At 37.8% G+C, this 15,277-nt stretch overlaps 1 protein-coding gene across 1 annotated transcript; it reads right to left on the reverse strand.

The window, feature by feature from the left end:
* Nucleotides 1-4,193: 4,193 nt before the first annotated feature.
* Nucleotides 4,194-10,355, reverse strand: hapstr1a (HUWE1 associated protein modifying stress responses a). Its single transcript, XM_066688814.1, has 4 exons — nt 9,969-10,355; nt 8,803-8,883; nt 7,510-7,785; nt 4,194-5,494 (listed from the first exon to the last, which is right to left on the reverse strand). The coding sequence occupies exons 1-4, from the start codon at nt 10,162-10,164 to the stop codon at nt 5,250-5,252; spliced, it is 798 nt and encodes a 265-aa protein (XP_066544911.1). The 5' UTR covers nt 10,165-10,355; the 3' UTR covers nt 4,194-5,249.
* Nucleotides 10,356-15,277: the final 4,922 nt, after the last annotated feature.

Consider the following 15,277-nt stretch of genomic DNA (forward strand, 5'->3'; position numbering starts at 1 on the left):
GTGTATATATATCATTGCACGGTTAAATCTGAAATTGTTATGGGTCAATCGCAGCAAGCCTCCCACTCTTTTTGACAACTTGTTAACACCTTTGACAAAGGCAGGCTGTTGAAAGGCAATGCTGTTGCTGAGCTCGGAGGAATGTGTGTGCGCAGTTGCTTTTCTGTTGCTCTATATAAGATGAGACCATTTGCCCAAAGGGGGAATTTATACAGCACTCTTTTTGGATTGCAGCTAACAAGATGTTTTCTGTTTTGTTCCGTTTTGTGTTTTAATGTGTCGGTTCCTATCAGCACAGTTCTTTCTAAATCTTCAGTGAACTGGTGTAGCATTTTTGCACTGCTGGGGAGGGAGACTCACCATGTTTTAGTCTTACCTACAGAGAGGACAGTGCCTCATCTACAGAGATAACATTTACATATACTCCCACACACAGCTTAGATATGATCAGCTGCAGGGCCCAAACTGCAAGGCTGGAAATCAGCCGTGTTAAATGGCATTCAATATAGCATTATAAAAGCATGCTAAAGAATCACCAATGCAGTGTTAAACATGATCAAATGCACAGTAGGCATTATCACTCGGTGAAGCACAGTCAGCTACTGTGGAAGAGCTGCTTCAAGACAAATTAAATTCAAAATAAGAGATTGTGTATTAAAATAAATTATTCAAATGCAACATCCATGATTTGTATTTATTTATTCATTTATTAGAATTCTGCGTCATGCTCTACTGAATATAACTATAATTTAAAGAACTATCTGAAGATTATTCTGCATGTGCCAATGTTGCTTTATAATTACACCTAATGGCAACATATATAAGGAACACCGCAAAGGATCCAATACAGAACCGTATGGGACACCAAAAAAAAAAAAAAAAAATACAATCTCCTTTTGAAACTAAGTCCCCAAAGGAAACGAAGTATTGTCTATTTGTGAGATAAGATCTGAACTGTTCCAAGACAGTTCCAGACAGACCTACCCACACTTTAATACGATCCAGTGAAATGTCATGGCCCACAGTGTCAAATGCAGCACTCAAATCTAAAAGGATTAATATATTAGTAGTAAATGAGACACTAATTTGAAATGCAACCCAGTGAATTCACTTGTCAATGTGACAGTTTAAACATATGGGTTAAGTGATTGTGTTTCATGTGATTGTATGTGAACTATACACTTTCTGATTCAAATTGCTGTAAGGCTAGACCCATGAAAACAGGTCTCTGATCAGGCTGATAAAAACTGTCCCTGCATGAAAATCCCATTAATGCAGTTGATCACAAGTGCAGAAAGTGGTCCCTGACAAAGATAACCAGCATCCAAAGGAGCCATCAATTGCAACGTGTGAAAATCATGTGGTATTCTGATCATTTGGAGCAGATAGGACATTCAACAAGGAAACAAGAAACGTGTAATAAACATGTATAGCCTTTTTGTTTTAGCAACCTTCCAACTCTTTACAAAAGTCACTACTGACACCAAGTGGTAGGAATGTGAATAAAAACATACTAGTATATATATTTTTTTATCTTGCAGTATATTCATTTTGATGAACATTAAACTGTGACACAGGATCATTAGATATATTTATAGCTATTTTGTAAAAGGAAATGGATCTTTGGTCCTGGTAAAGGAATTTGTAACCTAGAGACAGAATATCAGCTCTTTCAGTTTCTATAAAGCAGCAGATGCTGAGGAACAGTGAATGATTCTTGGGATTGTCACCAGTACATTATTCCCCTCCCCCTGCATATACAAGTGCTTACCAGCTGACATAATCGAATATCTGCAAGTATTGAATATATTTGTCCAGGCAATTAAACAATGCATTAAACATTCCACTTAGGTTTTACACAAGTGTTGTTTGTTAATACCTACAGGTGTCCCTTTAAAACCATGCATATATTTATTTATTTATGATTTGTAGAAGGAATCAATTTTCATCATCCTACCTCTTTTCCTGAAGACCACCACCTAGTGCGAGGGCTGAAGGAGTGGTTTCAGACAAGTCTGCTGATCAGTGGAAATCAGGAATTGGAACCCAAATTTCACCCAACTGAGGACAAACCACTGTTAGGTAATAATACTTGTATGTCTGGTAAAACAAAATGCTTTAAAAGAAGAGCCTTATCAATAATGGGACTTTGGAGATAACATTAATAAACTTTCCATGACCAGGGTACAATATGGTAAATACAGATAAGGAGCATGTAATGAGACTGGGTGAATGATGAGGTATCATTAAAGATCTCAACCTAGTGAGCCTGAAGTTGCCATTAGCCAGAGTATTTGACACATTTCAACCCAGCAGACGGGTGGAGTATCAATCCACATAGCATGACACACATTGGGAACTACTTCCTGCTGCTCCAGGTGGATTAACCTGCTTCTGCATTTTCCTTCAGTGTGAATAGAAAACACCACCACTATTATGTGCATGTTAATTTATTAAGAAAACGTTCTAAGTTTGAGATTTATGTCATAAGGAAATTTACTTTAAGGTTTACTTTTGGATAGGATTTTTTTTATTTTTCCGCCCCCCCAAAAAAATGCCAAGATTTAAACATGTTTTTAAACCATACAACCCTGCGATTTCATTAACTACCAACCCGTGGAAGAAACTGTGAATCTGAAAATGTAAGGGCAGAGAAAACAGACCGTCCTCGATATGAAATACTGACGCAAAGCAGTAACAATGTAGCCAGCCCTTCGGTTGTCATGGCAAAGTGTATTTTCTCTTCCATACGAGGCTTTGCGAGTAATTGCATGTTTTCTCATCTTGTCATATTGGGGTCTATACATTGAATCACTTAAGGGGGTGGGGAGTCAACCTAACAGGAAAAAATATTTAAATACAATAGTAAATGTACTATCAGTGTATGGAGGGGGGGGGGGAATATGGACACTGTAGTTCTAAGCAGTTCTTTGTAACATTATCTACAACAAAAAATGTTTTTCTCCTCGTCTTTAATACCACCTCTCAGCCTCCAAAGTGGATATATGCCAACATAATTTCAGGACTGGTGCATTGAGTATGGAAACCCTCTAATAATGAATGAAGGCCATTAAAAACAGAATTAAGAGTCAGGTTGAAGGACACCATTTAAGGTGATCCACACATTCCATCATTGTTTAATATAAATGGGTTCATCCGGGTAGCTTTACTTTTGTTATAAATGGAGAATAAACCCTTCATTTTAATACAAGTGAAAAATGCTGTTAAAAAATAAACTTTCAAAATAAAAAGATACAGAGTTAATACTTAAAGGATATAAGGTTTACTTTGCATATTTAAAAAAAAAAATCTATTGGTTTTAAATAACTTAAACTCATACATATGTAAATTGAAGGATAAAATAAAACATTTACAAACGCAACAGCTCGCAGTGATTTTCAATGCAACTAACATTGTAATTTCCCCATCTTCCTTGAAAAAATATTGAAATTCCATTATAAACAGCAATGCACGATTCAGGAATTGATCTGAAGGTGGCTTTCCGACTCGCTGCCATATTCACAGATCAGCCGTGGAATCGCACCGCATACAAGCTAATATCTGATGCCATCTAGAAATGTTTAGGGGTTTGTTAGAATTATTTTAGGCATTATTATACAGATAAAAATTAGTGCTCCACTAAAGTACATTATCACAGAAGTATGCATTCACTGCCAATTAAACATTAAATCACACAGAATTTGACTTTAAGAGTATATGAGGGAGGTGCTGAAGATTGTAAAATAAAATGCAAACCTCTTAGGTGCACCATCCCGTTGCTTTTTCCCCTTTTCTCAGAGAAACCAGGAAACAAATCAAAACAAATAGTGAAATTGGCGTTCACACACTTTAGACCCCATGTGACCAATGCCAGTCAAATTACTCCTACATGCTGGAATAAAATAAATAAAAAAACAAAAGCTGCCATAACTCAAAAGTAAAGGTGAAATTCAAAACGCCTTTTACTCCAATATGGCATGGATAGAAAATGTTTCTGCTAAAAACAGACAAACTAATTTAAAACTGAAGAATGACCCTAGAGCTACAAATCATATTCCCAGCTCTCAAATTGGAGTAGAAGACGCTGAAATCCCCCTCACTTTGCAATCTGTAGAGCCCATATATGGGTTGTCAATATGCAAGATCAATGATAGGACACTACTAACCAAGTTTAAAGGATATCTGAAGCCACCCAAAGTTAAAAGCTTGGTTTCTTTAATGCAATAATCATTATTACTATACATTAATAACTATTTAATGGTTTGCACTTTTTTTTTTTTTATACAATAATGTACCACATGTATCATACCAGCACCTAAGTTAAGTATATATACATTAGATATTCTTAACAGACTACTGACAAAAAGTTAAGTATTCTAAGAGATTACTTCTGAGGGGAAACATCTGATAATATTGTTACTTTGGAGCACTAAAAACACAAGTGAATCCAATAAAGATTATTGTCCAGTTGTACTATGTATTCATTGCATGACCATCATAGCACCTCTTCACAATCCCACACAATCACCGGAACTAGCAGCTGCTTCAAACAAAAACAAAACAAAAAAGTCCAATATTCTTACAAGTTGCAAACTGGCACTTTACAGAAACCAGCTGTATCCAAGTACTGTGCTGCTAAGAAAAATAAATTTAAAGTTGTGTGTGTGTGTGTATATATATATACACACATACATATATACACACACACACACACACACATATATATACATATATAGATGTATATAGATATAGAAGGCTGCAGATCAGACAAAATGCCATGTTGAAAAATGCATTAAATCTTCAGTCATTAACTGGCAATACTTTTGAAGCAAATACTCAACACAGCAAAAAATAAATAAAAAAATAAGGGCAATAAGCATTTAACCAAAGTAACATCAGATATTATACCCTTTCAGTAAATAGGATACAAATAAGGTCACTTCAGCCTTAAAACTTGGAAATGTTCACCTATGATGATCTTGCTAAGTACTAACTAACAAACTCTGCCTCTGCCTCAGGAGTGGAGAGAGAAAGCTATTAGAGGAATCTACAGCGATGGTTCAGCTTATGGCAAATCGTTATTGAATTCACTCATCTTTAAAAATGAAAAATGAAAAAAGATTTGATGGCCCTCTTGTTTCCTTTCAATAAAAAAAAAAAAAAAAAAAAAGGGGAAAAAAAAAAAAAAAGTGTTGAGGATTAAGTGGCTTTTATTTTAAGCAGCACGGTGCATTATCTGAGTATTCAGTTCAGATCATTCGATTGCGTTTGTGAGTCGGGGAGTCTGTGATGACATCGCCACACTGGGCTGAGGTCCGCTTCCTAGTGCCAGCATTGTCTAAGTGGAGTGCCATTTCCTCCGATATGAAAGTGTTCAAGTCCACGTCGTGAAGTCCATTTCTTCTACGGCTAGGGTTGGAGCCACCGCTCACGTGGGTTGGGGAACCCGGAGTACTTGAACGGACACTTATGCTCGCCATTGCACCACTAAGACCTGAAAATTCAGAAAGGAAGAATATTTAATTGGTTTGATTACATGGCATGATAGCTGGAACATGTCATAGCTGAACAAATTATAGTGAGTAACTGTGTGGCTCAATATACAGCTGTCCATAGATTACATTCAACCCACCAAAGAGACAGGGCATGATGGAGTAATGGACAGTCAAAGACCGGATTCTAAGTAAAGTGCTTGACTAACTCTAGAACTATGCTCTACTCTGTAAACATGTCCTAGTAGGATTTCTACAAACCCAAAAAGGATCAAGTTGGGGATTTTATAAGCCAAACTGCATTAACCTGCAAAGTTTTCAGACATGTGCCCATACTCCCTTTGATAACATTTAGTTTATTTATAATATTTGAAAACTCTCTTAGTATCAGATGCTCGTCCAGGCTACCCTGCAATGGTTTCTAATGTCTTGCCCTCTCCAGTGAACATCACTCTGGTTTCCTCCCACTATCTACAGAGGCCACACACCCAGCCTGAATCCGTGTGGACACTTGTGTTCAGATCAACACAGGAAACAGCCGAGTTCCAGGGGCTCCAAGGTATTTCCACTGCCGACTTTGACAACAAAACCCTCCCCCTCTCAAAGAGCATCACTGTCCCTTCCACAGAGATCAATCTCAGTAGTTACCCTAGTAAGCCCTAATCAACAGGTGTATTACATGGTTACCACTGTGGTGGGTGTTACGCTTTATACACAGACAAAGCAGGTTTTAATGCAGCAACTTGTGCTGCAGGTTTAATTTCCTGCCTTTTAATGCTCATATAATTAACAAATGTGATGTGTATCAAGAGCCTGTGAAGACTTCATTTTAGACACAGGCATTTAACACAAGTCTGCCTTAATAATGCCTAAACAATTTTTAAGCAAGACTACACTTCTCATATGCAAAACTTTCTTCCAGATATCTCTGAAGTGTAACAAATGTTATCACAGTCACTAGCTATTTTTATGAACACTGATTCATAACTATAGATACAACTGCTATAAATGACTTCTTTCAAAAGAGGTTGTAGTAGTTTCAGTATGTACCAAATGTATCATTATGGTTAGAGCTTTTAACTTCCTTCGACAGATCTGACTGGCAATAAACTGCAATGGCAATTCAATTACAGAGAAAACTGAACTAGTATTTGAACAAGATGATGCAATTCACTTCAGTCTTTAATTATATTTTAAATTGAGCAACACGAAGTTTTCTAATTGGATTACTTATAGTGTATCATAATTAAATCCTGAACTGAATTTAAGAGTTTCCAAATCATGCATGCAAAATGTACAGCACAAAACTACCAGTTATGCTGCATGTACGATCCCTTGCTTAATACATCCTGTGCATAACAGAAGGTTTCTATTAAGTGTTATAAAAACCTGTCAATTTACCAAATTAAACAATGCAGTTTGGCTGGAAAATGCAGAGAACTGTTGATCCACACAAAAAAACTGCTTAATTCTTTATTTTAATTAGGTTACTAAGTAAGTGAGATGAAAAAAAGACAAAAGCAGTATTGGGAGAGACTACCACAGGGGGAAGGAAACAAAGTCAGATAAATTGCTCAGATTTTGAGAATTTATGGAGAAGTGCTCGTCTAACTAAAAAACAAAGATCTTCTCTAGCCAATTTACTATTACCATGTCTCTACATTTTATAGATCATAACTAAAACTGATCTTTAAATTTTATACATTTACATCATTCAAACACACACACACATTTTACCCATGGCTGTTAAATCTGTTGTGTCTGAGGGCGATGGCTTTCCAGCTCTACATCTGAAAAGCAGTTTGTGATCAACAGCCATGGCTGGAGAAGTGAAACGTGCATTTACCGATTCCACCGTGAAGAAATTCTTCGCCTTTCCATGCAATTAATGTTTAAAAACATTTTTTAAACAGATCCTCAAAGCCTTGTATTGAAAAGTAGAACTCAAAGCTTGGGTACGACCTTTTTCACCCATTCACTTATTTACTTGCAGGAATTGAAAAGGGTTGAAATTTACCATGCAAAGCTATGGCTTCTCGGAAGGGCTGTAAATCAGTCTCTACGGATGAGCTAGTTTCTGTTGAGGGTGCCCGATTCGGCGACACTACAGTCAGTCTTGGTGGAGCTCTAGAAGTCCTTGGTGGTGGTGCTTTCCCACACAGGAAACTGATCAAGTCCTCTCTGCGAATTGTTCTCCTTCGCTTTTTAACCCATGCCAACACATCCTTGTTGCGGCGCTGATAGCCAATCTGAATTCCTAGGTCATAACTTCTTTGATGTGCTTCCATGCTTTCTGCAAAGTGAAGAACAAAAAAACAAAACAAAAAATGATTGTGTTGTTTTGGTCAAATGTATCAGATAAATCTTTATATTGAAACTTTGAAGCTAAATGTTGAAAGTTATGAAAGACAATTCCTTCCCTTTTGTGTAAAATCAATGTATACCTATACTTAAGCTTAACATAAAATATAATTTCATCAGGTCCTAACATTTTACATTAGCAGAGTTCAAATCAGGAGGTGCTTCAAATACCCCACAGCTTAAAGAAATCCAAAATGGCTCTCTAATCGTGTGTCCAGCTGGAGAAACTGCTGGTGCAGCTCCCCTATTGAGGAGCAATGCATGAGTCATGCAAACCTTTGAAGGAGGATCCATGACGGCTCCATTTTACCAACTCAAGCAATACAAAAACGAGCGGATTTTCGTGCAGCCCACATAACTTCACACACTACAGGGAGTGTGCAACTTTTACACGCAATAGAGACGGTTTTATTAAACAGCCTAACGTGGCGGCCACAAACGCCCTTTCCATCAATTCCCATCATTAAGATTTAAATCTGACGTATTTATATATTCATTAAAAAAGCATTCCCGTCTTCTCCCATTTGTCCAGCTATGCAGTTTAAAAGCACAATCTGGAGAGGTTTTACTCCTTCAAAAGCATCCGTCAACCTACACTTCATATTAGCGTCTGAGCAAATAAACACTGCAGAGCTGTGGAGCATATCCCCCCAGACGCCAACAATGGAAAGCGGCTTTGACTCAATGTGGGTTTAAATGCACATGTGTATAAACACACACATGCACTGTCAGACACATGGGCACAAAGCGGACACGTCCGGCTGCTCGGTCCCGGTCCAGACAAAGCGGCTGACAGCAGTCAAACCCTGCCGTCCACACCGTGCACACCATCGGAATGTGCTTTTCATTTTCAAACCGATTTCCTTAAATAGTCTACATCCAAAATGAACCTGAAATTGTTTTTTCCTCCAAAAAACAGCACCCCAGTGGTAACGAGGCGGACATTTACCTTTATACAGGTTGGTGACAGCTGTGGCAGCGTTTTGAAAAGGCACCCAAAGCGAGAGTCCCTGCTGTTGACACACTCGGTCTGTGGGGGGAAAGCAGGCAAAGCAGTTAAAATAATGAAGATTTCCAAAGCATTATGAACACTCAGCCATATTTGATTTCGCCATTTTGTGTGACCTCTCCCAATGCACTAACTCAATGCGATCTTTTTCACCGAATTGGAGACTGTGATCCAGGACTACAGCAAGCCCGGACCACAGCCTCGGTGGGACTTCAATAAACTTAATCTGGCCGTAAAACACTTCTGACAACCGAAATGTTTCCCCCGTCCTTCCCTGCCAACGCCATTTTGTTTTGAACCACTTCTTTCTCCACCAAAACAAACGTCTACGTTGTTTATTTCGTCGACATGGGACACGTCTTGCTTTTCAAGCTCGGTGTTGTTTTATGAAAGCCCCTTCAATTAAAAAAATACAAAAAAACTGAAAAAGCACAGAATAGATATTTTAAGATCGCGATCCACTACGCCATTTTGTTTTGCGTCTATAGTTCCAGTCAGCTTTTTTTTTTTTTTTTTTTTTTTTTAAACCACCAGTCGCCATTTAAGATTTATCCCCAAATCTTTGAAAACAACGGTTTTCCTACACAAAGACCCCGAGGAGACCGTGTAGCCCTGGTATAACAGGACACTGCCCGAGTTATTTATGCCCAGACAACTCCTCCCAGGACTTCGCCATTTTGTTCCCGTTTCCTTCACACACAAACACCGGGCAGCTGTTAAACGGACACCAGTCTGTCTCCAGCAAGCAGACACCGAAATAACAAACCCCAATTCAATAAATACACCGGGGGAAAACCGTCCCCCGCCCTCGGCACCGCCACCGACTACACAAACTATCTACATTTATTATGGTTTCCTTCGCCATTTTGTGCAGTTGGGCCGCTACCCTGTCGAATATGAATCTATAATCATAATTACAATTTTTTAAACAATACGACCATCCATATACATATATCAACAACACTCTTTGTCTCGTTTCGATCTTTGTTGGTTGCCCTCTCACGGGGTGTGGGTCATTTATATTTATATATATATATATATATATATGTATATATATATATAATTTGAAAATTTATTAACGGTCTTAAATGATAGTGGACTCGGACCTTTGTAGAGCTGCGCGACGGCCGTGGCCGAGTTCTGGAACAGGTGCCACAGCTTCTGCGGGCCCGGGTCCGGCTCCTCCTCGCCCGGCTCCTCTTGCTCGGCCTCTGCCAGGCACTGCCGCTCCCATTTCGAGAACCAGTGCTCAGGGCCGTGCTCCTGGATCTCCGACTCCCCCTCCTCTTTCTTATCCTCCATCGCCGAGCTTTAGTCGGTCTTTTATCAAAAGACAAATGGTTATTGTTTTGTATTTTTATGTTTCGTTGAGGGGACCTGGGCGGAAGAAAAAAAATCTCCCGTCACGGACTCATTAATGTCTGTTGTTTCACGCCGGCACTCATACAGGCCAACTTTCTCCCGAGGACTCCCAAACAAACTGAATCGATTACGCCACGGACCCGAAGCTATAATGGAAACACAGTACCCTGCTGGCCCCCTGGTGCCCGCCTCTTTAGCGCCATCCTGCATCGGGATTGGCCACAAGGGCTCCCCTGGCGTGGTTTTTGAATGTGTATTCGAGGTGTGATTGGACAGGCGAGACATCTGTCCATAAACGTCACCAAAGAACGCCCGTGTAGCTAGGCAGAGCAGTTTGAAGAATCCGCTTTCTGCGCAAACTCACTAGTGCCGCCGTGCTGGACCACTGACAGCTGCGGTGGTGACGTCATCGTCTGTGACCCTCCGCGGAGAGGAAAACAAACATGTCACGTGTGGACAGGTGTTAAAAACACTTCCTGGGTTCCCGCTTTGCGCCGGTAAGTTTCCCAGTGGTGTGCGTGTCTGCTTTTAAAACCAGTACTGCAGCATTATGTTTTTATTTTATTTTATTATTTAACAATATTGCTGTGAGCATTTTAAAAATAGCTGGTAGGACGTTGGAGATGTGACGCGTTTACGAAATATTTCACCCTGTGACATTAGGGTGTTTTTAAATAACTATTATTATTATATTATAATTAATATTATGCATAATAATAATACTATTGTTGTTGCCATTGCTGCTGTTGGTGTTGTACTCATTGTTCACTCTTTTGGCCAGTCATGCCGATACAGTTATTATCGTTATGGTGCAGAAATTGGTTGGTCTCTTACCGTTAGAGGGAGTGTTGACCGTTGCAATGCCTGTGTACTTTCCTGATGATTGGGTTTGTGGTCCGACATCTTGTGTGATAATAACCCCGTTACAGAAACCGCTGTAGCCAATGTTAAGATGCACGTACACACAACGATTTCGGGGTTTAATGTAATTAGCCTCAATCAAAATAAAGCTGCGATAGTTTACCATTACATTACTATTTATCTCATGATGTCTAACTATTTCATCTATTTTGCTGCAAGCAAGATTACGATGTAACTTTTGTATTGCCTACCAATTTCTCAACGCTGTAATGAGCGTAGACTAGTGCTTAACCAATCCAGGACAACATCAGACACGTCGAGACAGGAACTAAAAGTTGCCTGAAATAATTACATTTCTAAATGTAAACTTCAAAATCGTGTCCTGTAATTTCAGGTTGACCAGAATTTATGGATCTTGTTAGTCACCCTTTTTTTTTTCCAGTGATGCCGAAACACGATCTCCTATCCAGTCAATTTTGTCATTCAACCTTAATTGCCAATTTCGACAGATTTGCGAACTCGCGGAAGTTATTGATCAATTAAGCAATTAACTCGTTCAATTAAGGGAATTCTGGTAATTGGAAAAAGGGTAGTTTTCTTTTTACCAAATCTCTAGATAACTTAATTTCACAAATCACCTGCTTAATCACATTGAAATGGTTACAGATGTTACGAAATTTGATAAAGGTTACCTATAAAACTTGTTGGATAGGGCCCCTCGAAGATTGGGTTTGGGCAGCACTGCTTTAATCCCTTAATAATGCTAATCAGTATTGGGTTTTTTTAATTAAATTGCAGATACTTATATTTAACTTTTATTAATAATGCCCCCCCCCCTCCCATATTTTAATTTCTATTCACATCTGTTTACAATATGTTTCTAACAAAATGTAACCCATAAAATACAGAATACATAAAAACAATGTACTATTATTAGGCTGTATAGGTTTATGTAATGTAAAACTGATTATAATATATTTATAGTCAATATCAGAATTAGAGTAAAACATCAATAATTACTGCTATCTGTTTACCCCCATGACTCCAACACTATGACTATACTTATTGTAGTTCCTTTATCCAGTGCAAATGTAAGCTATTTCATAATCATAACATAGAACAAGTTTATATCCAGGCATTATGCTCTGACATTATCATCTTTCAGGATCTTCTATGCATTCTGTCACAACTAGCAGTAACTGATCCAATAAGCATCATAATGGATTATAGTATGATCATTTACTATTAAAAGAATAAGGTCATTCAAGGTCAGAAGACACCTATTTTGTAATGGGTTGTAAGGGTCTTGGTAAACACAGGGCTTGATTCAAGTCTCTGGTTTTAACCTGGTAAGCCTGCTAAACATACTGGTCAGCAGGCAGTGTGGATCTGCAATAATTCACTGATGCTCTGAGAAAGTGCAGCACCTAATATACACAAAAGCATGTTCTTGTCAGTGTTACATTGAATTATTAAATGATCTTTTATCCATGACTATATGTGTAAAGATATTGAAATGCAATTAATTAAGGAAAAATAAACATACATTTAACAGCATTAAAAAAAATGTAACTGTGATGTACAGGTTTGTAGTTTGCTATTAGTGGGTGGGTCGATGTTTTGATTTAACCCTACCCATGGTCTTTGCAGATTAAAAGATATTTGTGAAGTGAATAACTGATTATTAATTTCAAATAGCATCATATTTTATTTTAATGTGTTCCAATGTAATATAAACTGATTGTTGTATGCATTTTACAGATAAAATAGTAGTACATTATTATATACTGAAAGCTGAACATTGACTTATTTTGTTGTATTATCTGTTTGGACTAGAGTAAAATCAATCTATCCCTGATTTTTTCTGCATTCATTATAATGTTTACTTCTGACTTTATAATACCTTTGAATAGTGAATATTACTTTCTACTTTTGAAAAGGCTGAGCTTATTCATATTTAAATCATAATTAGACTGTAAATGCGTGTTTACACTTGTACACTTGTATTATAACACACACCCTGTAATCCTCTACAGAAAATAATAGGATACCTGATAAATCAGAACTGTCACTCTTACAATCACTCTCTAATGCCTTGGCAGGTTATGACATTATTATTATTTTTTATTTTTTTCTAGCACTGTATGTTAGAAAGGGGCATGTTTATCCAGTGTTTAGTATCGCTGTTAATTTAGCAGTGGCCGGATTTGTTGGGAGAAAGGATAGTGTCCAGTTCAGCACTAATACTTGCTGAGAGTCTAATGCAAATGGCCTCTCCTGATCACAGCAGCCCGGTCTTGTGATCTTCCCTCTTGGCTGGTGAGATCACATCTCCTGCATACCCTTGCAATCTCCCAGCCTGCACTTTTGTAGTGCAAGAGTAGCTCGCTTCATGCAGGATTATGCTTATACAGGCTGGTGATTTAAAGTAGCAGTGCTGTAATGTAAGATTTTCTTACGACTGAAACTAGTCATGCATGTGTATGCTTGTTGCTGGATTTTTGTTGTTGTTATTTTGTTTTTTCAGGTATGAATTACTCCCCCAAAAAAATACCTCTATCTCCAAACTCTTTCTAAATCTTAATGTTGATCTTTGTTTGGAATTGAAGATAAAACTCAACTCAAACAACAAAGACACTCTTAACCTGCATTGGATTTTAATTTTTGGGGGCGGCAGTCTTACATTCTGATCCTGTGCCATTATTTTAGGAAAAGGTGAATAAGCTACCTGGCTAGACCTAAACAGCTGTCTTTTATGTGTAATAGAAAAGGTGTCTATCGTCACTCCTTCTTGTTCTTGAATTATGTGGTTTGAAAAGTAATTACTTTCTATCGATGTGAATCATAAATGTTTATTTTCACATGCCTACAGCTTGAAAGCATACTCTTTTTTTGCTTTGTATGTACATTTGCCAGCTAATCTGAACAGTTTTGTATGTGTCTGATGCACCAACATTATTTTTTTTTTTGGCTGCTGATAATACCCAGTAATTTCCCCTTAATGTTTAACACAAAAGCATTACTAAATACAAAAGGAAATTCCACTGATGCTTTCCTTTAACACTCTTATGTATATATTTAAAAGATCGAAATAATGGCAGTGAAAACGGGGCTCTGGTAATTAGCCCACTGGAGTTCATGCTGGCATCAAAGTCAGATAGCTAAGGCCTACATCTGCTCACTTAATCGCTGGTAATGCGGATGCCAGTTCTGATGAAGGGCTGAAAGAGGTGCCAACCATGTCTGTGAACAATTTTCCTTTTTCTCCTGAAGCACTGTGACACTCGGTATGTAAATAATACATGGAGAAATTTCATCTGCCAACTGTAGAAAACAACCTGGGAAGAAAACGTCTGTGAAAAGGGCTACAAGCCTACGTCGATAGAGTATTCTGTATTTAACATTTAAAGAATGAGCTAATGCACTGCAGTAATGTTTGTTTTGATGTTTGTCTTAGGATTTTTTTATTTTCTCTCTGTATGCAACTTATTATTTTTTTCTGCATTTTTCCTTTCATAAAGGGAAAAGTCACAAATATCCTGTGAAATTGCTAAAACATAATCCTGCATTATACAATCAAGATCAGTCTAATCACCCAGTTCTACAGTTCAACAAACAACTCTTATCCAGGTTTGTTTTCTTGTCCCCCCCATTTTTATGAACAGCAGACTAGCTTTCCTTCCTTTGCCTTTGTGAAAATGGTGGAGTCTATCCTGAGTTCAGATTTACTTACACTGAGGTAAGGTAGGCAACTGTGTTGATAATTGGTGGAAACCTAGATACCACCTCCTCTTTCAAGCAAATTTAATGATAAGGATGATAACTCGTGTGGTGTGACCCTAAAAAAGTAGAAATGCATGCACCCTCCATTCCATACACACTTCAATTGAACATTCAATCAATGTAATTAGTAATAAGTGATGACTATGCAATGAAGTGTACATCTTTGCTTTTACAATGATAACATATTATTGTTTTCTCTATGCAAATCAATGTTATAGATTTTGATCCATGGAGAAAACTGCTTTTAAACTCATCCCATAGATAACATTTTGTAGTACATTATTTTGCAGCATAATTGACAGAAACCTCTACGAAGGATTCTTTAGAACAAAACACACGTCCTTTCACTTTTTCTTATGTTTTTATTTTTGTAAGATAAAGTGTCAAATGATTAGGGTAGAGATAATTG

The sequence above is a fragment of the Amia ocellicauda genome, chromosome 17 (genome assembly GCF_036373705.1).
Source record: "Amia ocellicauda isolate fAmiCal2 chromosome 17, fAmiCal2.hap1, whole genome shotgun sequence".
Taxonomy (NCBI): Eukaryota; Metazoa; Chordata; class Actinopteri; order Amiiformes; family Amiidae; genus Amia; species Amia ocellicauda.